Here is a 23,125-nt window from a genome sequence, read left to right as displayed (position 1 = left end):
GTCACTGAGCAGAATAGTACAGTACTAAGCAGTATTACTGGAACAGGATGATGTGAGTTTGAAAACAGCATCTTTGAATCCTGCTACTTTATTGGCTGTACCTAATGATGAAAATTGGAGCATGATTGTATACTAACTATCGAACAAGTCTTTTCTAGCAGACCAGATTTAAAGAATACTCAACTAGAAGATCCAGAGTGGACTCCTTATGCAGAGGGGAGCAGTTTTGCTCTGAGCGGAGAACGACCATCTGGATATGCACTGGTAACTTTAGAGAACATGACTGAAACACAACCATCGTCATCAAATACCTCAGCACAGAAAGCTGAACTTATTGTTTTAACTAGAGCCTAAGTCACAAGATAAGCGAGTTAATACACATAGACTCTAAATATGTTTTTGGAATTGTACAGGCAGATGGGACAATATGAAAAGAAAGAGGACTTCTGACTTTACGAGTGTCTCCTATCAAACATGAGCAAGGAACGTTGAAGCTATTAAAACTTGTTCTAAAATCTAAAAAAGCATCAAGTAATGCACTGTAAAGCTTGCTAATTTGGACAAATATTAAAAGATATGCAATTGGATCTAAAATGCAAAATTGGAAGGTAGAGGTAAAAAGAGAGGGAACTTTCTGGGATCATATTGGTAAACTATTCTTTCTGAATTTTTGAGATGGCCTGAAGCTTTCCCATGCTGGACCAATAAAACTAGAGAAGTAGCAAAGAAATTATTGAATAAAATCATACCAAGGCTTGGCTTTTCCACATTTTATAGCAGGAATAATATGGACTATTTTTACTCTTCTGGGGGTAAGATGGGATCAGTCTAGTGGAAAGGTAGAAATAATCTAAATCCAGGACAATTAGCTAATTTGTGTCACAAAATTAAAGTAAAATGGATATATGTATTGCTAATTATTTTACTGAGAATCTGCATTACTTAGAGAATAAAAATAAGTAACCCCTTTTGAAATGCTATTGAAATATTATTATTACCCTATTCAGTAAAGTTGACAGGAAAAACTAATCAAATGCATATTTGGGAGAACCAAATGTGCATTGAATATATGTTGTATTTGGGAAAACTTTCTCATCATCACATAGGTATATCCAGGAGAAAGCACCTGTGCATTGGATGTGCCTGTACCTTCCTTCTGAGCTGGAGATCCAGTCTATCCTTGGACCTGAAAGGACAAACCTTGAAAAAGTGGTGGAGGGGACTCTGTACAGTACTGTTGGTAACTAATACTGTGAAATATAAAGGAGTCAATTCCTGGATTCACCACACTAGATGAAAGAAAAGTACAAAGACTGGGTAGAAATCAGAAGACATCATGCCTTTAACACTAAAACCTATGAAATCATAATGAACTGTACTCGGACTGAAATAGGATCTTATACAGAATTTGATTGTATTCAAGGAGGTTTTTCAATATTCCTCATAGCATTAATATTAGCCTGTTTTCTTTGTAGGTACTTGTTTAAACATGTATTACAGTTACGTAAGTTTTTGCCTGTTCTACAGTATAGTAAGTTCACTGTTAAATCAGGAGAATCCATGGACCCAAAATGTACGTTTTATGATGATCTGGAAAACCATGCAGATAGTTGACAAGACCAATTGCTGAATATGCACATATTACCTAGAGAATTCAAATAAAGGGCGTTCTTACATTAGGAATACCCATCACCTATTAATATATATTGGGGAAACACTTCATTCATGTTGATCAATCTAAAAGAATCACAACTGAATTAGAGGAGATTTGGAAACATACTACAGTCTTGCATGAGGTACAAAAAAGCAACAACTCTTGCAGATTTCAAGAAGTTTGGACATGAGTAGTGTCCTGGTTTCCTGGTTTACAGACATAGATTAAGAAATTGATTATCATTATTGTATTAGCAATTGTTATATTTGTATGTTTGTATGTTATGTTGCATGACTAAGTGTTGTGCTGCAGTCCCTAAAAGAGTTTAAAAAGGTGAGACATTTTAATATATATAGATGAATTGTTGTCATCACTTGAAAGAATGAGTGAATCCTGTCTGCAATTGCTAACCTAAAGATACATAAAACCTTTCACTTTTAGTGCTCAAACAACAAAGACAAGAATGGCTTGCAAAACACTTAATCACAAACTATAGACACTATTGACCTTGCAGCTTAGACATTTTGAGGCCCAAGAGTCGAGTCTTGCTTTAACATGTATCTCAGGACTGTTAACTACATACACTGCAATCAAACTGGAAGGAAAAGGATCATGGATTCATTAGTCCAGGGTTAAGAAAGCTCCTGCACCTTTGACAGCAGAACAACGATATCATTTAAAGCTCAAGATCAAGGGACCAAACTAATTTCAAAAGGATAAATGTAAAGTGAAAATGTTTGATACAAAGATATGGAAAGTGACAGTCCTTGTTCTAAAGCAGTTAAGAGAAGGAGAGATGCACGACTGGGAAAGCAATACAATTTTAGGCCTGAGATTTGTTACTATTAAAGAACATGGAGTGTGCAGTTTCTTAGAAACTGGAACAAGATCACTGTTGTATCCACATACCAAATGTGATGAAAACTTTAAATGATCAAATTTGGGTTATCAAAGAGGTAGTGAAACAATCACAGGACCTTAGACAAAATATAGAAAGCACTTTGATTAATAAGCTGTTGTCTCAAATGGGGAATATTTCACTTACAGGGTGGCTAGCATCATTAGTGCAAACAAGAATAATTATTTTAGTCATAATAATTGTGTTTGTCATGATTTTAGGATGTGTAAAGAGCCATAGAAAAAGCAGTTTGGAAATAAATGATTGAGATTATATTTCAATGAGAAGTGAAGCCTAGTGGCCACAAAACCTCAAGAAAAGAGGAGGGATTAATGATACCTAAAATCAGCAATTAGTAATAAAAGCAGTTAATCAGAATAAGGGTCATAGATTTTAAGTACTTGCTAAATCAATAAGGTTCACAGGTGTTAGGTGTTAGACACTTGTTAGGCATTAAGTAACAAGAATGGTACTTGTTAAGATAAGTAGGAGAACAGAGAAGGGGAGGAGCCAATGCCCTTGCTCTCAGAAGATAAGGTGGCAACACCAGTGCAAGCAGTTTACAAGCCAAGTAACAGAGGACTGTAATGCATATGCAAAGGATTGCTTGGAAATGTAATGAATATGTATGACCTGTGCGGATATAACCTCTATCTGGGAATTGTTCAGGGCCCTCACTAGGCAGAAAAATTCCTTTGGGGGCCAGCACATCAATAAATGCAATGCTTGCTTTTAAAACTGCAAACTGTTTTGGTTTTAGAAGTTTCTTCAATTAGCTGCTTAGAAAAAGTCTTGGAAATGAAGAGGACATTAGCCATGCAGCATCCTATTTTCTCTGCAAAAAATGCTAATCTCAATTGTAATAAACTCTTTTGGACTGAGGATTTTCTTTGTGATGACAGGGGTGCAGTAGAGTGGTTTGCATATTGTGACATCATGATGGAAGGACATCACTGCAAGGGTCAAAGAATTATACAATAGTCCATATTGGAAGGGACCTTGAAAGATGACCTTGTCCAATCTTTCATGAAAAAGAGAGACTAGATGAGATTATCTACCACCCTGTCCAATCACACATTGGAAACTTCGAGCGATGGGAACTCTACCACATCCCTGAGAGGTCATTACAGTGAAGGATTGTTCTTACTGTAAAAATTGTATTTCTTACGTCAAGATGAAGCCTCTCCCAGTGCCACATGTACTCATTGGCCCTTATCTTCTCCGTGTGGGTCTTTGTGAATGAAAGAGCCTTTGTCCTCTTTCTAGATACCCGTAAAGTACTGGAATACTGTGCTGAGGTCCCCCCGAACCTTCTGTTCTCCAAGGACAAAAGACCTATCTCTTTCAGTCTTCCATCAGAGGACAGGTTCTCCAGGCCTTTGGTCCAATTACACGCATACACAAGAGTGGTGGTGTCTCCTGGATGAGGATCAGCGAAGGCTGAGTCAGGGGGATTGGATCCTTGCTGCGGCTTTCTTGATGCAGAACGACCAGTCAGTGGAAGTGGCACCTGTGTGAAGATGACTATAATCCCAAAACCCATGCTACCAGGGCTTCCAGGAAGCAGATTTTCTCTCATGGGCATGTTTTAATGAAGAAGTTTCAATATGGTGACATCACAATTAAATGACATCACTGAGAGGACTCAGTGATAGCCAGGAAGACAGGAAAAAGTGAAAACAATTGTGCCAGCAAACAGGCAACACAAATTATTTTCCTCAGGACAAGGAAATCTTGGCACAAGGGTGGTGCTGTCTCCACAAGGGAAACCTGAGGAGGAAGAAGAATGGAGAAAATTCTCCACCCCATGTGCCCACCTTGGGAAGGATGGGAAGCCCAGGGGAATGAGATCAGTTACAGGTGTCTTGTTCTCCTTTGCCATGGCCCAGTACATGACCACAAGGACTCAGCTGCCCAGACAAGAGTGAAAGAACCAAGCTGTGGTGGGTTAAATCTGTTATTTCTGTTGTTGTCAGAGGCAAAAACCAGCCCCCGTTTCTGACTGAGAGAACCAACTTACCCCAGATAAAGTTCTGAACATACCTGGGCTGAGGTGTGCTTTGTAGACTAGAGCAGAAAGGACGTGGCAGAGTTCTGAACAAAAAAATTTGCTCTACTGGAACTCACCATTGACATAAAAAGACTGACTCAAGTTGCACATAATTGAATGTGTGGCAATTCCGGGGTACATTCGATTCTTAATTGCCTCATTCTTATCTTCTTACTTCAAATGCTGAAAGTGCCTGTTAGGTCTAATACAGACACTGGGTGGAGATTTCATCAACTGGGAAAAGGAGACATTACTGGGTGAGAAGTGAGACAGCCACTAAGCTGACCATGGCTTGGAACCAAGACCAATCAGTTAATTCATGAAAACATGAAAGTAATTATACTTTTTTCCCAAGTGACAAAATCCACTGCAGGGAGTCCGACCCTCCCCTTCCTCCACCTTTTTCCCGGAAAAGACTGGAAGAGTTGCCTCAAAACAAAGGAGTACTCAGAGGCCCAGGCTTGGATGCAGCACAACTTTATTCAGACTTAAGAAGAAAAGGAGGTGGCTCACAGGGAGCACCACTGGCAGCCACAAGGATGTGGTGGAACTCCTGCAGGGAGTCAGTCTGCCTGCCCTGCAAAGGGAGGGAGGCCAACAGGTCCCTACTAGGCTGGCCTTCGAGACAGAAAGAGCAGTGGAAAGAGAGATTATGTGAGTGGAAGAAATAAACAATGGTTCAAAGCTCTGAATGCAATGCCATGGAGCTCTACCTCCTTTCAAGGACCATGTTCCAAGGTCTTGGGAGGTTCTTGCCCAAGGATGTTGCCAGCGTCTTTAGCAGGGTCGGCATCTGTTGCCACAGTAGCGGCTGGTAATGCAGGAGAGGTCAAAGCCTCCAGAGTTGATGGGAACTCCCTCAGAGCTGAGAATGCTGCCAACAGCAGCGGAGGTGGAGGAGCCCACAACGGTGTTCTGTGGGAAGGAGCTGAGGATGGGGCCGGGCAGGGTCACCACCACAGGGGAGGGCTCAATGACAACAGTGGAGCTCTGGCACTGCCTGACACAGGGCTCATTGCAGCTGTTGGCCAGCGGGGTCGGGCCACAGGGCTGGCAGGGCACGCATGGGTTGCAGCAGGACATGTCTCTGGGACAGAGGTTCACCTGGGAGACAGCATAGGAGAAAGCAGAGCATGAGGGGTTGGTCATGAGAAGCAGCACTGAGCCCAACCACAGTGGAGCCAAGGCACCTCTTGGCCCAGCATACACTGCCCAGCTCAAATGCCAGGAGCCACCTCCACTACATCCCAGACTCTCTCTGCAGAAAACGTTCTCTCCCCTTCCCTGTCCCATGAGAAGCAGCTCCCACTCCAGGGCCAGGACAGACCCTATCAGCTGAGACAAACACTGAGGAAAGACACCTGATTCTGAAGCAGGAGGAGAAGAGGCTTCAGACTCACCTGATTCCCAAGGAGAAGGAGGCAAGAGAAGTGGATGAGAGAGCAGAGAGTTGGGTTGCCTTTTATAGCAGTTCTGCACTGCCTCAGGCCCAGGCAGCCTTTGTGGAAGTAATAATTTTCTGACAAGTTCATGTTGAATGCAAATCACGCCAGCTAATGATATGGGCTGTGTCCTGGTTTCCTGCACTGCCTCTATTTCATTTCCTGGCTTCTGCCACGTGCTTTCCTATATGAAGGCTTCTGTAAGTGCCAGGATGAAAGGCCACAGGATTTCCAGAGCAGACACATGTCAGTGCAGACAGAATTATCAGCCCAAGTGCTGGTGGCATCCTGTGCAGGCAGGTGATGTGCGCCTGGGTCATTCTTGTGGGCTTCTTTGTGGCAAAGTTTTTAGGAAATGAGCAACGCTGGAATGTTTGTGTCCAGATGCCCAAAGATTGCGTTTGAGAGGTTGTATTACATGTGGTCCCCAGCATCACAGCAGAGTCCGCAGTTGCTGATATTTTCCAGACTTTCTGTGACCGTCCATATTTTTGCATGGTTCCATGCAGGCCTGCATGAGCACACCTGTTTCAGCCTGTACCTCTGTGACCCTCATCATCAGGACATGTGCAGCTCATAGTGGAGGACTCTCCACTGGTGTGTCCATGAGCACTGTACAGCAGCAGGTTGCCCTTGCCAGAAGTAGCCCATCTGCAGCTGAATGGTGGTGCCTTTGTCCTGGCAGAGAGGTGCTCAGAGAACTGAAATGCAGCCACTGCCTCCTGCACCCTCCCTCTCTTGCTTTACAAACTGGGAGAAAGGCCAAGAAACCCTGCCCGCCTGTGCAGGCCATTGTCCCTGTGGTGATACCCTGCTGATGCAGTGTTGCTGGTGACTGGGGTGGGACACAGGCTCCTCATGTCCATGCCAATGCCAGATGAATTTCTGCAGCTTCTTGGCCTCGTGCACAGTGAGGCGGTGGCTGTCTGCTCTCACCAAATTGGTATTAGACTAAAGAGACTGGGGTCCAGATCTTGCCCTGCTGTGAGATGGAGGACAAAATCTCTGGGTGGACCGGGGAATTGAAACTGCTTTGAGTCAAACTCCTTTCCTGTTGAAGTACCAGGACTTCCACACCCCTCATAAAAAGATGAGTCTGAGGGCCCAGTGGCTGTGTCTGGGAATGCAGGGACATGTCATTAGGATAAAATGCCAAAACTCTGATGCTTTTTCGTGAATAGGTCAGTCCAACTCCCTCTTTGTGCAGAAAGAAACTGTTGTGTTCCGACTGCAACTCTCTATTTTGCATCCCACTGCACTGCTTAGGAGTGGAGCCTGGAATGAAGGAGGGAAGTTGAGTCTGTGAAAAGAAGTTGGGGATGTGGTGAAAGTATTTGAAGTTATTTTTGCTTTGTTTCACCATTCTGCTCTATTTTTTATCGGTGATAATTGAAATGGATCTTCCCTAAGTCATGTCTATTTTATGTATGACAAAAAAATTGGTAAGTAATTCCCCAGTCTGTACCTGGACCCATGACTATTTTCAATTTACTTTCTCCTCCTGTCCCATAGAGGATGGAGGGGACATCCAGATGGGTGGGTGCCTGGAAGCCAGTCAAGTTCTTCTTGGTTTTGCAAGAACTATGGTAAGTAGTGCCATGACTCTTTGTCTCTTTCATGCTTTATTTCAGATTTTTATCTGTGCCATCATGAGCAGTCACTTTCTCCTGGTGTTGTTCCTCTGTGAGGATAGGGGGCAATGCTGTCAATTGGCCTTCATGCTCATATACCTGGGAACTAGTTCTAGGTTTACACTCATGGGCAGAGCGCACCCCACAAATACTCATGACATAGTGTCAGATGAACAAGGAGACCCTTAAGGTCAGGTAGAAGGAAAGCTGTGAATGGGAGCTGCTGTGCTGATGACCTGCGTTATTCACCCCTGTCTGACTCTGCTAGCCATGGTCCTGCATCAGAACTAATGACAGAGAAGAAACACTTGCTATATTATTTGTCTTGGACCCTCTTCACATGTTTGTTTTCCCCAGTCTTCCATTCCACATTGCCTTTCTTTTCGGGACTATCCACTCTCGGCTGTCTCTGTAGTCCCAAGTTTCTGAGGTGAAAGCACCAAAGGCTGTTCCCCATGAGCTGTAGACTTTAGGAGAGGAGGGAACTGGCAGCAGGGGCACAGTACAGTTCTCCTCTTGGCATCCTGCGAGGAGTCCCTTCTGTTCAAGGCTAGGGGAAAGGGCCTCAGTTCTCTCCTGGTACCTTTATTTCCCCTGTGCACCCAGAGATCTGCCAATGAAGATCCTCTTCCGGTGTGTGGCTGGGGTTACTGGCCAGAGGTAAAAGGAGAAGGTTCCACAATGGAACTGTTCTTCCCCTGCACCTCAGGATGGGATTGAACTTGTTCATGAGCTTGTTCTGGTTTTGTTAAAAACAAGACCACTTTCTCTTTTAGTGAATTTTCTTTTCAGCTAAGTTCTTCTAAGTAACTGGACTTTTCTGAAGTTGGCTACATGTTTTTGCAGACATAGCAATGGAATGCAAGGTCGCTGATAAGAATGCACGTCCTGTAAGTGAGAGGGGTGTATTTGCAAGGAGGGGCGAACAGAACAGGTGACTAAAACTGACCAACTAAGGATTCCATCCCATCCACGTCACACAGCATATAAAAGTGGGAGATCACGAGGGTCTCACTTTCTTCGACTACGGCCGCAATCTGAAGAGGACCCTGCCTGTTGTCCTTGCGAGTCAAGGCCTAGTTGCAGTGAATCCTGAATCCAGTTCCGGTTTGCTGTAGAGTCCAGCCCAGGACTTCTGGGTGCCTGCCCTGCAGCTGCCGGAGCAGCTGGTGCCGGGCAATGCTGAGCTGTGCTGGGAAATTCAAGATTGGTTTTGTATATTTTGTATTATTTTCTCTATTTTATTAGAAGCATTAGTAAAACATTTCTAACTTTTTCCAACTTGCAAGTCCCTCTCTCTTTTCTTCCTATTGCCTTTACTTGGTGGGGAGTGGGGACTGGGTGGGGGAGGAGGTTAACAGAGAGCATCTGCCATGGTTTATTGTCACCCTGCAATTAAACGGTGACAGAGCTGCAAAGAGAGAACATGGGTGATGATCTATGCTCTCTCTACAGTACCATGGGAGGAACTATCAAGTCACTCATCTGTGTCACCTTGCAGGCCCATAAGAATAACGGCTTTTGTCCTGGAGATACCTGTCTGAGCAGAGTTGGGGTTGTGCCATCTGCAAGACACCTCAGCCATGTAAACCTGTGTAATGAGCCGCTGGGCTTGCACAGGGCACTGTGTGGGTGCGAGGGAAGAAGAGGGGACTTGCCCTCGTGATCCTTGCCCTTGGATGCATTCCATGCCCCCTCCTTCCATCCTCACATCCATCTTCTTTCTAGCCTTCTTCTCCCACTACAGCTCCATCCAGAGCAAGAGGAATGACCTTGAGTGCTTGTGGTGCTGCTGACCTGCCAGAGCCTCCTGCAGCAATGGGGTCCTCCCATGAAAAAAGCACAACTTGGGATCACTATCCACAGGGCATGCTCAGAGGCTAAGGGGAATTTTTCTGTGCAGAGATGCAGCAAGGGAAGGGTTGATGGTCACTGGCTGTGGAGTAGCTGGAGATGTTGTTCTCAGCTCCAAGAGATAGGGACTGAAGGACACCCACAGACAGTGTGTCCTGCCCTCCCATTCCTCTAGGAATGAGAAAGAGTCCACCTGCTCACCCATTTGTTCCCTGCCAGCATATCTCCTTTCTCCCTGGACAGCTTTAGTGGAGAAAGGACCAGACAGAGCCAGAGGCTGGGATGCAGCAGAGTTTAATGAGTCTAAACAGGGAAACAAGATATCTGTGAGAGGAGGCCAAAAGGAAAGGGTCTTCATGGAGACCCGAGAGTCAGTACCCCAAAGAGGGAAAGATGCAGGCACATGTCCCAAAGCTGGCTTTGGTGGGCCTCATGACCCAGGGGAGCAGAAAAGAAGAGAGGAAAAGAAGAGAATGGAGAGAGTTTAAGAAGTGAATGAGAGGCTTTGATGTTTTTTTCAGAGACCCCAGGATGGTCCCTTCCTAAGGGCTGACACCCTTTGCAGGAGGAGCAGGGCAAGCTCAGCCCTTCTCAAACCAGCAGCCACAATATCCATCATTCTGACTGGCATCATTCTCTGTGTTCCAAGGACTCCTTGTCTGGACCATCACCAGTGGCTTTAGCAAGGGGGACACCTTCTGCCGTAGTAGAGCCTGGTAATGCAGGGGAGCTTCGACCGGTGGGGTTAGCTGCAGGGCTGGCAGGGCAGGGACTGGTTGTGACAGGACATGTTGTGGGGCTGGTAGTTCACCTGAGAGAGAGGGCAGGGAGGAGGCAGAGCACAGGAACACCTGAGGAACAGCCTCAAACCCCACAAAAAGGAAGCCAAGTCACCTGCTGGGTGGGGAGTTGGAGGCTGTGCAGGGGGAACAAGATATTCATTTCCTGAGCCCAGCAGAATCCCTCAGATAGGAGCCAGGCCCAGGGATCCTCCTGCCTGGCCTGTAGCCACAAAGCCACCTCAGCCCAGCCTCAGCCTCTCTCCATGACAAACCATCCCTCCTCTGCCCTCTCCCACAACCACAATCTCAGAACACTAACATAAGACCAAGGATCTGATATGAACTGAGATGTCCTTGTAGGCTGGACCCTTTCATATAGGAGGAGGGGGAAGAGGGAGTTCCCATTCACCTTGTTCCTAAGGTGAAGGAGGTGACTTGAGAGAGTGAACAGTTGAAATGGCTTTTGTATTGTCTTCATGTGGCCTCAGTCTCAAACACAGCTGCTGTATAAGCCACAATTTGCCTGCATACTCCTAATGAATGGTAACATTGCAGGTAATGACATGGCACGTGCTGCTGTTTCCCTATATGCTTCTTTTGATTTCCTGCATTATGACAGGGCCTCACAGTGCCCTGAGTGCCCTCTCAAGGGTGCTTGGCTAAGAAGTGAGAGTAGCTCTGGAGAGACATCTTGGACAGGGCTGCAGCAGTGTCTCCTTAAGGGGTGAACCCAGGGGTTTTGCTGGACTCCAGCACGGGCCTGTGGAGAATATGGACAGAAGAGCATTGCAGTGATGGGCGACAATTCAATTCAGGTTCCATGTGTGGTGGCCCTGAGAGAAGCCTGAATTTCCTTGTGTTGCTCCTGCACCTTGAGCTAAGCATTTCACAGAATCATGGAACTGTTGAGGTTGGAAGGCACCTCTGCAGATGACTTCACCCAATGCCTCGGTTATATCGAGACAGGTATGAGTATCTCCACAGATAATGCTCCACAAGCTCTCTGAACAACCTGTTTCAGTGTTTGACCCTCACCCAGTGAAAAAGCTTTTCTTTGGAGCTGCAGATGCACAAGTGGGATGGGACACAGCAGGTGCTAATGCCCAGTAGGGGTTCTGCAAGGCAATCAGAGCCCCTGTGCCCCCTTTCCACCACTGCTCACTCACTGCAGAGTTCCCAACTCATTGAGTGGCTCAGTGGACCCCAAATCCTACAAGGTCTTTCCCCACAGTTGCCTGACGGGAGCCAGGTGCAGAGCGGGACACAGTCAAGACCCCCAGCCCAGCCAGTCCAGACATGCCATCCTACGTCTGCTGCTGAGGGGAGATGGACCATTTACTAGGTCACATTGGGAAGTCTGAGTAGGGTCTCCCTGCCATTGTGTGGAGAAGAGGAAGTGCACTGTGGTGTGAGCTTGTGGGGTGCATCTCAGTGCTGTCAGAACAGGGAGGCAGCAAGGCTGAGGGAGCAAAAACAGTGGCACTGGTGTTTCTAAGAAACTAAACCTCCTGGGAGAGGAATCCTGGCAGTAGCCTGGAAGGACTGGCAACAGCCAACTGGACATGGCAAAAACCTCATGGTCAGGGCATGTAACTGCAATTTGTCATGATGAAAGGCTTCGTTTGGCAAACGCCAATCCATTTTGCCAGAAAGCTTGCTTTTCAGGAAAGCTTTTCAGAGGAGAGCCAGCAGATGGTTTCCCCTGTGTGGTGATGCTAGCTGTTGCTGGAGTTCCCCTCTCCTTCCCTAGGCCATGGGGCCCAGAAGCTACATCTCCTGCATCTCAGCCATGGCCAAATGGCTGGGAACCAGTGTTTTGAATCAGTGTCTCACTAGAGTCTTGGAAAGAGACCTTACGGCACAGCTGAACTCCCCTAGTGCTGTTGGCACTGGGGATCTTTGGCTCTTTCCAGTGTCGGTGCTCTTTACTGGTGCCATTGGCTACATGCCCCATGTTCACCATCTTCCTCCTCCCAGCCTCCCCAGTCTCCCATTCCTTTTCCCATAGCTCCTGGCTCTGGACAAGGGTCAGTCATGGAGCCAGGTGAATCCTGTACCCTCAAAGCTTTTGCAGAAGTCAGGAGCAGGGACCCTGTGAAACAGCTCAGCCCTTTTGAGGCTGCCTGGAGCCAACATGAAATAAGTTGTCCACGGTTGGGCGTTCTCCTCATTGAGACCAGAGTGCGGTGGCCTTGACTCTGCCCTCTCTGACAGCAAGGGGCTGAGACTGTGACAGAGACTGGGACTGACACAGAGTGGTGTCAATGACAGCCTTGGAATGGTCAGGCACAACTATGTACACACACACGTGCACTAACACATACGCAACATGCTCAAGTGTGCACCACGTTACACAGAGATGTACAGAGACAAGCAAATGTGCACGAGGCCAGAGATGTGCAAAGAAATACACATGTACACAGAAAAATGGTCTCACTAGAAGCAAACAGGTGTGTGCTGAGCCAGACAGACAAGCACATGGATGTGCACACAGAGAATCACATAGACTGGTACACAATCATGCTAACAAGCACATTATTGCAGATGAGCACATAGCAATGGATCTGTCTGAGGAGCTGCTGGAGGCGTCCCCTCCAGAGCAGGAATGGAGTACTCTAAGCAGGACGGATGCACTGGCAGCATTGCTAGAGGAGCCTCAGGGATCTATGGACTGCCCAGAGAGAGGAGGATGCCAAAGAGTTTCAAAATTTCCTCCTGAGGGTAGCTTAGGGTGAAAGAGAGATGCAAACGTGAAGTGCAGCCCGGCTGAGAGGGAATTCAGACAACAACTGACTGCTGAAACAAGCTGGGAGAGAAGGAGGGATGACAGTGCACACACTCACAGGAGCTCTTGGGTGAAGAGCCAAGGATTGCAGGGCTGGGAGCAACTGAGGCTCTTCCTGTAAGTAAGATGATTAAAAAAAAAAAGAAACCACCAGAATTCCCCAGGCTGACAACACCTGCCTCCACTGGACCCCTCTGGCCCTTCCGCCTACACTGACACATCCCTGACCTGGAAATCCGGGGACCTCTCATCCCAGCACTGAAAAGAAGCATCCATGAGGGAATGGGCATAAACTCACAAGAAATACATGCTGACATGTGCCCCCCCTGGAAATCCCAGAGCCTCTAATACCACCACTTACAGTAGCCTTCACATAGGAAAGTATGTGGCAGAAGCCAGGAAATGAAAACGAGTCAGTGCAGGAAACCAGGACACAGCCCATACCATTAGCTGGTGTGGTTTGCATTCAACATGAACTTGTCAGAAAATTATTACTTCCACAAAGGATGCCTGGACCTGAGGCAGTGCAGGACTCCTATAAAAGGCAGCCCAACTCTCTGCTCTCTTATCCACTTCTCTTGCCTCCTTCTCCTTGGGAATCAGGCGAGTCTGAAGCCTCTTCTCCTCCTGCTTCAGAATCAGGTGTCTTTCCTCAATGTTTGTCTCAGCTGATAGGGTCTGTCCTGGCCCTGGTGTGGGAGCTACTTCTCATGGGACAGGGAAGGGGAGAGAAAGTCTTCTGCAGAGAGAGTCTGGGATATAGTGGAGGTAGCTCCTGGCATTTGAGCTGGACAGCGTATGCTGGGCCAGGAGGTGCCTTGGCTCCACTGTGGTTGGGCTCAGTGCTGCTTCTCATGATCAACCCCTCATGCTCTGCTTTCTCCTATGCTCTCTCCCAGGTGAACCTCTGTCCCAGAGACATGTCCTGCTGCAACCCATGCGTGCCTTGCCAGCCCTGTGGCCCGACGCCACTGGCCAACAGCTGCAATGAGCCCTGTGTCAGGCAGTGCCAGAGCTCCACTGTTGTCATTGAGCCCTCCCCTGTGGTGGTGACCCTGCCCGGCCCCATCCTCAGCTCTTTCCCACAGAACACCGTTGTGGGCTCCTCCACCTCCGCTGCTGTTGGCAGCATCCTCAGCTCTGAGGGAGTTCCCATCAACTCTGGAGGCTTTGACCTCTCCTGCATTACCAGCCGCTACTGTGGCAGCAGATGTCGACCCTGCTAAAGATGCTGGCAACGTCCTTGGGCAAGAACCTGCCAAGAACTTGGACGTTGAAAGGAGATAGACCTTCATGACATTGCATTCAGAGCTTTGAACCAATGTTTTCTTCTTCCACTCGTGTATGTCTCTCTTTCCCCTGCTGATTCTGTCTCCAAGGCCAGCCTAGTAGGGACCTGTTGGTCTCCCTCCCTCTGCAGGACAGGCAGACTGACACTCTGCAGGAGTTTCACTGCATCCTTGTGGCTGCCCATGGTACTCCCTTTGAGCCACCTCCTTTTCTTCTTGAGTCTCATTAAACTTGTGCTGCATCCAAGCCTGGGCTTCTGAGTCCTCTTTGGTTCTGCAGTCTGCTCTGAGAAAAAGGTGGAGGAAGTGGAGGGTGGGACTCTCTGCAGTGGATTTTATCACTTGGCAACACAGTAAATTAATTTCATGATTTCATGAATTAAGTGATTGGAGTTGCTTATGAGGGATGCTCAGCTTAGTGGGTGTCTCACCCTATCTTAGTTCTCCTCAGCAACGACATTGGCAGTTCTCACTCCCACCCAACATTCTCTCTTTTTCCAAACACACTTGATGAAAACTCCAACCACTGTCTGTTATAGGAGTAACAGGCACTATGAGCATTTGAAATAAGCAATATAGAATGAAGTAATTCAGTAGCCAGTGCACCCAGATATTGCCACACATCTAATGTGTTGAAATGGGACTCAAACATTCCATGGGAATGGTGAATTCTGGCAGAACAGAAATGTTGGCTCGAACTCTGCCAGGTCTGTTCTGCTCTGGTCTACAATGCACACCTCTAGCCCAGGTATAGTCAGAACTTTATCTGGGTTAACCTGGTTCTCTCACTCAGAAAAAAGGGCCGGTTTGTCCCTCTGATAGCAACAGAAGTAATAGATTTAACACACCACAGCTTTGCTCCTTCTCTCTTATCTGGGCAGCTGATTCCTTGTGGTCATGTACTGGGCCATGGCAAATAAAACAAGACACCTGTAATTGATCTCATTCCCTTGGGCTTTCCATCCCTCCCAAGATGGGCACATGGGGTGGAAAATGCCCTCTGTTCATCTTCCTCCTCAATTTTCGTTTGTGGATACCTGGTGCATCACCACTGTTGTGTCAAAAATGATGGAGACTTTCCTTGCCATGAAGAAAATAATTTGTATTGCCTGCTGGCTTGCATAGTCGATTTCATTTTTTCCTGTCTTCCTGTCTATCACTGAGTTCATGATCCTCTCACTCATGTCCTTTAATTGTGATGTCACCATATGCAAACTTCTCCATCACAACACTCCCATGAGAGAGAAAATCGGCTTTTGCAAGCCCTGATAACATGGGCTTTGGGATGCTGATCATGTTCACACAGGTGGCATTTCTGCTGACTGGCCATTCTGTGTGAAGAAAACCACAGCTGGGATCCAAGTCTCCTGACTCAACCTTCGCTGATCTTGATCCAGCAGCCACCGCCACTCTTGTGTATGTGTCTAATTGGACCAAAGGCCTGGAGAACCTGTTCTCTGAAGGAAGACTGAAGGATGCAGGTCTTTTCTCCCCGGAGAACAGAAGTCTGGGGGGGACCTGATCACACTTTTCTAGTACTTAAAGCATGTCTGCAAAGAAGTCACGGGCTCTCTCATCACAAGGAGCCACATGGACAAGTCAAGGGCCATTGAGTCCAAGTGTCACTGGGAGAGGTTTCATATTGACGTAGCAAATACCTTTTTCACTAACACAATTCCTTCACAGGAATGACCTCCCAGGGATACGGTAGAGTTCCCATTGCTGCATGTTTCCAAGATGTGATTGGACAGGTTGATGGAAAATCTCATCTAGTCTCTCTTTCCTGTGAAAGATTAGACCAGATGATATTTCAAGGTCACTTCCAATATGGACTCTTCTATGATTTCCTGTCCCTCCCAGTGATACCCTTCGACGTGATGTCACAATATGCTATCCACTCTACTGCACCACTGCCATCACAAAGGAAATCCTCATTCCAAAAGAGGTTATTTCAATTGAGATTCACATTTTTTGCAGAGAAAATAGGATGCTGCATGGCTAATGTCCTCTTCATTTCCAAGACTTGTTTACCTAAAGAGACATACTCTGCAGGCAGGGAATAGCAAAGAGGGACATGAACTTTGAACATCTTCTCTAGAAAGACAACCAAGATCAAGAGAAATGAGAACCCTCAAAGGGAGATGCAGCAGGTCCATATGAGACTTTCATCTAGAGTGGCAGATACATGTACCCAAAGGACTGTCTTGATTGTCTAAGTCTTCTCAGGGACACCTTTCTTGTGTGTGCACAGGCTCCATGCTGGGGTCCGTTGCCTGTGACTGGAGCAGATCGCGTCTATGGTACCATGCTGGGGGCTTGCCTTCCTGGGCTTAGGACGAGTACTTTTCCTCCCAGTATAACCACCAAGACTGGTGCTGTTTATGGGAGAGCCTGGTGTGGGGAGAGGTGTCCTACCATGGGGGCACATTGGTGTGCCCATGTGGTTCCCAGGTGTGTGCAGGGTCTCTTGCAGGACAGCTCTCCACTGGCCAGGGACTGCACTGCTGGGAAGACCCTGGCCTGTAAGTGAGGAGCAGTGGTGACATGAGCAGAGTTCAGGCTGGCCCTGCCTCAGAGCTCTTGGGGGAGCCCGGGAAGCTGAGTACTGGCAGGGTCATTGCCAGTGTTTCAGCAATGCTTGGGCTGGTGCCTGTCCTATACCACTGCAGATGCCCGGTGCCCAGTGAGATGGATAATGATCATGTCTCTGCCCTGAAGTGTGGACAGGATGAACATGAGGGGAACCTCACGTGATCTATGGGGTGCCATGTGCTTCAGTAATATTTTTGAGCCCAGCAGTGCTTTCAGGAGTTCTTTTTCTTCACCCAGGAGCCCACAGGACATGACATCCATAAGGAGTTTTTCTCATCACTTTTTCAGGGGCAGAGGTAGGCTCATTCATCTGTAGTTTCCTGGGTCATCAACTGGATACATTTTAGATTCAACTGTACAGAGTTCTGGGCCATCTTGTCTAGCCTGTGCTTTTGACAAGAAAGTTTGATCTAAGTGATCCTTGTGGTTCTTTCCAACCTGGTATTCTTTGATGATGATACAGATGCATGTCTATAGACCAGCTGGGCCTTGCAAGGTGTTGAAGGAATATATGAGGTTCCTCGGTCTCATCTGCCTGTGCCCATGTGTGTTGGCCGTGCACACTATATCAGGTAATAGACCGGAAGGAATGAGAGACATGAGGGTGCGGATTGTCCTCAGGAACTGCTGTTTCCCAGCCCCACTCTAGCCATTCTTTGGAACCATTTCCTCACTTAAGGCCATTGGCTGTGGAGTAGCCATGATTGTCTTTCTCAGCTCCAAGGGAAAGGGCAGAAAAAAAATCCACTGCAGAGAGTCAAGAAAGGTGCCAGGGAGATACTCCCCAAAAGGTGATGGACCCCCAACTCGGTCAGCAGAAAGGGGAGACCTGAGACAGCCCCTGCCCTGTTGCTGTTGAGTAGAGGTAGGGGACCAAAAAGACGAGGAGGGTTGGAAGCAAGTCCCAGTTCAGCATTGCTGGCAACCCTCCTCCCTGCCTGCCTTCCTTTCCCAGGTGCCCCTCCATAATAGGTTTGAGGCCCTGGACCTTGAAGGAGAGGCAGCTGAGGATGTGGTGGAAGGCCTGCCTACAAGGTCACATAGGAAGAGGCAGTTGACACCACGCTTCAAGACTGCCTCTGATAAGAAAGAAAGAAGGGTAATTGTAGTAGGCGATTCCCTTCTGAGAGGAACAGAGGGCCCAATATGTAGAGTTGACCCTCATCATAGGGAAGTTTGTAGCCTACCTGGAGCCCGCATCAGGGATATCACCAGGGCACTCCCCAACCTGGTGCACTCAACAGACTACTACCCGCTACTTATCTTCCAGACAGGTGGGGAGGAAGCTGCATCCCGTAGTCTCAGGAGAATAAAGAAAGACTTCAAGGCCTTGGGACGGTTGGTGAAAGAGTCTGGGGTGCAAGTTATTTTCCCTCCTTCCATGTTCGGGGGATGATGTGAGATGGAATAGAAAGATCAAGTACATAAATGTTTGGCTACGAGACTGGTGATACAGGCAGGGCTTTGAGTTCTTTGATAATGGTTGGTTTTATAAGACACCAGTCTGGACAGTAATACATGGGAAAGGTATATCTCACAGGGGCAAAAGGATGCTGGGACAGGAATTAGCAGGGCTCATTTGGAGAGCTTTAAACTAGATTTGAAGGAGGATGGGCTGCAGCTGGGTTTGTATCAGTGAGGCAGCGCTCTAGTATTGATGAAGACCGGGAGACCTCCCACCTCCCTAGTGTGAAATCGGTGTGCTCAGCTGGCTCCCTGAATGCCTGTACACCAATGCACGCAGCAGGAAGAGTTAGAAACCTGTGTTTGGTCAGCAGATCATGATCTGGTGGCAATTACAGAGACACGGTGGGCCAGCTCACATGACTGGAATGTGGTCATGGATGGCTATGTCCTCCTCAGGAAAGACAGGCCAGCAAGGCAAGGTGGTGCAGTTGCTCTTTACATGGGAGAGCAACTACAATGTATTGAGTACTGTCCGGGGTGGATGAGGAGTGAGTTGAGAGTCTATGGGTGAGAACTCAGGGGCAGGCTGGCAGGGGTGATACTGTTGTGGGTGTCTATTACAGGCCACCAGATCAGGACGAGGAAGTTGACAAGGCCTCTACAGGCAGCTGAGAGCAGCCTCACAGTCACAGGCTCTGGTTGTTGTGGGGGATTTTAACTATGTTGATGTTTGCTGGAAGGAATACTCAGCCAGCCATCCACAGTCCAGAAGGTTCTTACAAATGGTGCATGAGTCAACTAAGAGAGGAACACTGCTGGATCTCATCCTCACTAACAAGGATGGTCTGGTTGAAGCAGTAAAGGTTGAGGGCTGCCTTGGTTGCAGCGACCATGAGGTGGTGGAGTTCAGGATCTCCTGTGGCAGGAACAGAATACCAATCAGAATTGCAACCCTGGACTTCAGTAGGGCCAACTTTAGCCTTTTAAAGCAATTGCTAGGGGAAATCCCATGGGAAAGAGTACTTGAAGGTAAAGAGGCCCAAGATAGTTGGTTAGCATGCAAGGACTGCTTCTTCCAAGCTCAAGATCAGAGCATCCCAACAGTTAGGAAGTCAACGAAGGGAGCCAGGAGTCCTGCTTGGTTAAACACAGAACTGCTGGGCAAACTCAAGTGGAAGAGGAGAGTCTACAGATCATGGAAGGAAGGGTTGGCCACTTGGGAAGAATATAAGGCTGTTGTCAGAGGATGTAGGGCGACAACTAGGAAAACTAAGACCTTCTTAGAATTAAATCTTGTGAGAGGGGTCAAGGACAACAGAAAGAGCTTCTTCAAATACATGGCAGATAAAACTAACACTAGAGGCAATGCAGGCCCTCTGATGAATGAGGTGAGTCCCCTGGTGACAGAAGATACAGAGAAGGCAGAGTTACTGAATGCCTTCTTTGTCTCTGTCAACTCTGCCGGAGGCTGTCCTGAGGAGCCTCATCCCCCTGAGGCCCCAGAGGAAGTCAGGACAATGGATGAGTTTGCCGTGGTTGATCAGGACTGTGTTAAGGACCTGTTAAGCCAATTGGACATCCATAAATCCGTGGGTCCTGATGGGATGCACTTGCGGGTGCTGAGGGAGCAGGCTGAAGTCATTGCTGGGCCACTCCCCATCATCTTTAGTAAGTCGTCGGGAATGGAAGAGGTGCCTGAGGACTCGAGGAAAGCAAATGTCACTCCAATCTTCAAAAAGGGCAAGAAGGAGGACACAGGTAACTATAGACTGGTCAGCCTCACCTCCATCTCTGGAAAGGTGATGGAACAACTTATTCTTGGAGCTATCTCAAGAAATATCAAGGATAAGAGGGTCATTAGGGGCAGTCAACATGGCTTCACCAAGGGGAAGTCATGCTTCACCAACCTCATAGCCTTTTATGAAGACATAACCAGGTGGATAGATGATGGTAAAGCAGTGGATGTAGTCTATCTTGATATCGGTAAAGTATTTGACACTGCCTCCCACAGCATCCTCACTGCAAAACTGAGGAAGTGTGGTCTGGATAATCGGGTAGTGAGGTGGACTGTGAGCTGGCTGAAGGAAAGAAGCCAGAGAGTTGTGGTCAATGAGGCAGAGTCAAGTTGGAGGCCTGTATCTAGTGGAGTCCCTCAAGGGTTGGTACTGGGACCAGTACTATTCAATATATTCCTCAATGACTTGGATGAGTGAATAGAGTGCACTGTCAGCAAGTTTGCTCATGACACAAAACTAGAAGGAGTGGCTGAGATGCCAGAAGGTTGTGCTGCCATCCAGCGAGACATGGATAGGCTGGAGAACTGGGTGGGGAAAAATTTAATGAAATATAACAAGGGCAAGTGTAGTGTGTGCTCTAGCATCTGGGCAGGAACAACCCCAGGTTCCAGTACAAGTTGAGGAATGAGCTGTTGGAGAGCAGTGTAGGGGAAAGGGACCTGGGAGTCCTGGTGGACAGCAGGATGACCATGAGCCAGCACTGTGCCCTTGCGGCCAAGAAGGCCAATGGCATCCTGGGGTGTATTATAAGGGGGGTGGTTAGTAGGTCGAGAGAGGTTCTCCTTCCCCTCTACTCTGCCCTGGTGAGACCTCATCTGGAATATTGTGTCCATTTCTTGGCCCCTCAGTTGAAGAAAGATAGGGAACTGCTGGGGACAGTCCAGTGCAGGGCAACAAAGATGATGCAGGGAGAGGAGCATCTCCCTTACGAGGAAAGGCTGAGGGAGCTGGGGCTTTTTAGCTTGGAGGAGACTGAGGAGAGACCTCATTAATGTTTATAAATATATAAAGGGTGAGTGTCATGAGGATTGAGCCGGGATCTTCTCGGTGACAACCAATGGTAAGACAAGAGGCGGTGGGTGCAAGCTGGAACATAGGAAGTTCCACTTAAATTTGAGAAGAAACTTCTTCTCAGTCAGAGTGACAGAACACTGGAACAAGCTTCCCAGGGAGGTTGTGGAGTCTCCTTCTCTGAAGACATCCAAAAGCCTCCTGGACACATTCCTATGTAACCTGATCTAGGTGTTCCTGCTCCGGCAGGGGGATTGGACTAGATGATCTTCCGAGGTCCCTTCCAAACGCCAAGATTCTGCAATTCTGTGATTCTATGAGTCCCACCCTCTCCTTTCTCTACCTTTTCCCCTGAGCAGACTGGAAGAGTTACCTCAGAACAAAAGAGGACTCGGAGGTACAGGCTTGGATGCAGCACAACTTTAATTAATCTCAAGAAGAAAAGGGAACACCAGGGAGAGAAACAAGGATGTGGTGAAACTCCTGAAGGGTGTCAGTCTGCCTGCCTTGTAGAGGGAGGGAGGCCAACAGGTCCCCAGTAGAATGCCCTTGGGAGACAGAATCAGTAGAGGAAATTAAAAGAGATGAGACAGGAAAAAACAAACGATGGTTTGAAACTCTGAATGCAATGCCTTGAAGCTCCATCTCCTTTCAAGAACCATGTTCCAAGGACTTGGGAGGTTCTTGCCCATGGAAGTTATCAAAACCTTCAGCAGGGCTGACATCTGTTGCCACAGTAGCGGCTCGTAATGCAGGAGAGGTCAAAGCCTCCAGAGTTGATGGGCACTCCCTCACAGCTGAGAATGCTGCCAACAGCAGCGGAAGTGGAAGAGCCCACAACAGTGTTCTGTGGGAAGGAGCTGAGGATGGGGCCGGGCAGGGTCACCACCACAGGGGAGGGCTCAATGACAACGGTGGAGCTCTGGCACTGCCTGACACAGGGCTCATTGCAGCTGTTGGCCAGTGGCGTCGGGCCGCAGGGCTGGCAGGGCACACATGGGTTGCAGCAGGACATGTCTCTGGGCCAAAGCTTCACCTGGAAGAGAAGGCAGGGAGAAGCACAGTATGAGGGGTTGCACATGACAAGCAACACTGCACCCAACCACAGGAGAGCCAAGACACCTCCTGGCCCAGCATACACTGCCCAGCTCAAATGCCATGAGCCACCTCCACTACATCCCAGGCTCTCTCTGCAGAAGACCTTCTCTCCCCTTCCCTCTCCCATGAGAAGCAGCTCCCACTCCAGGGCCAGGACAGACCCTATCAGCTGAGATACATATTGAGGAAAGACACCTGTTCTTGCAGGAGGAGAAGAAGAGGTTTCACACTCACCTGATTCCCAAGGAGAAGGAGGCAAGAGAAGTGGATGAGAGAGCAGAGAGTTGGGTTGCCTTTTATAGGAGTCCTGCACTGCCTCAGGCCCAGGCACTCTTTGTGGAAGTAATAATTTTCTGACAAGCTCATGTTGAATGCAAAACACACCTACTAATGGTATAGGCTGTGTCTTGACTTTGTGCACTGCTGCCTTTTCATTTCCTGGCTTGTGTCACATGCTTTCCGATATAAGGTATCTCTAAGTGCCAGGATGAGAGGCCTGAGGATTTCCAGGGGAGACACAAGTGAGACCAGGCAGAAAACATAGCTCAAGTGCTGGTGGCATCCTGTGCAGGCAGGTGATGTGCACCTGGGTCATTCCTGTGAGCTTCTTTGTGTCAAAGTTGTCTGGAAATGGGCACTTTTTAATGTTGTGAATCCAGTGTTCACGGTCTGCCATTCAGGAGAACATGTCATATCTTTTTCTCTTGCTCTCACCACCTCTCTGATGATTGCTCATTTTTTCACACACGTGGGCCTGTGCTGGGAGGGTCTGACACTCTTGGATCACTTACAGTGCTCTCAGGGCAATTCTTCTGGGCTCATTTTCCTAATCACCT

At 47.8% G+C, this 23,125-nt stretch overlaps 3 protein-coding genes across 6 annotated transcripts; 1 reads left to right on the top strand and 2 right to left on the bottom strand.

The window, feature by feature from the left end:
• Nucleotides 1–5,379: 5,379 nt before the first annotated feature.
• LOC135997950 (feather keratin Cos1-1/Cos1-3/Cos2-1-like) lies at nt 5,380–6,134 on the bottom strand. The gene is made up of 2 exons (XM_065650920.1): nt 6,003–6,134; nt 5,380–5,706 (listed from the first exon to the last, which is right to left on the bottom strand). Exons 1-2 carry the CDS (start codon nt 6,132–6,134, stop codon nt 5,380–5,382), a joined length of 459 nt encoding a protein of 152 aa, XP_065506992.1.
• Nucleotides 6,135–6,256: 122 nt separating this feature from the next.
• LOC135997939 (feather keratin Cos1-2-like) lies at nt 6,257–14,322 on the top strand. 3 transcript variants are annotated; one of them, XM_065650882.1, is made up of 2 exons: nt 6,257–6,340; nt 13,996–14,322. In XM_065650882.1, exons 1-2 carry the CDS (start codon nt 6,257–6,259, stop codon nt 14,320–14,322), a joined length of 411 nt encoding a protein of 136 aa, XP_065506954.1. The 3 variants fall into 3 exon arrangements, with proteins under 3 accessions (XP_065506954.1, XP_065506956.1, XP_065506955.1); XM_065650884.1 differs by lacking the exon at nt 6,257–6,340 and adding an exon at nt 11,393–11,423 and having other exon boundaries at nt 14,015–14,322; XM_065650883.1 differs by lacking the exon at nt 6,257–6,340 and adding an exon at nt 13,556–13,699.
• Nucleotides 14,323–21,900: 7,578 nt separating this feature from the next.
• On the bottom strand, nt 21,901–22,655 carry LOC135998218 (feather keratin Cos1-1/Cos1-3/Cos2-1). 2 transcript variants are annotated; one of them, XM_065651368.1, is made up of 2 exons: nt 22,518–22,655; nt 21,901–22,221 (listed from the first exon to the last, which is right to left on the bottom strand). In XM_065651368.1, exons 1-2 carry the CDS (start codon nt 22,653–22,655, stop codon nt 21,901–21,903), a joined length of 459 nt encoding a protein of 152 aa, XP_065507440.1. The 2 variants fall into 2 exon arrangements, with proteins under 2 accessions (XP_065507440.1, XP_065507441.1); XM_065651369.1 differs by having other exon boundaries at nt 21,901–22,208; nt 22,524–22,596.
• Between the last annotated feature and the right edge of the window lie 470 nt (nt 22,656–23,125).

Source organism: Caloenas nicobarica, chromosome 24 (genome assembly GCF_036013445.1).
Source record: "Caloenas nicobarica isolate bCalNic1 chromosome 24, bCalNic1.hap1, whole genome shotgun sequence".
NCBI lineage: Eukaryota > Metazoa > Chordata > Aves > Columbiformes > Columbidae > Caloenas > Caloenas nicobarica.
This window is presented reverse-complemented; position numbering and strand designations above follow the sequence as displayed.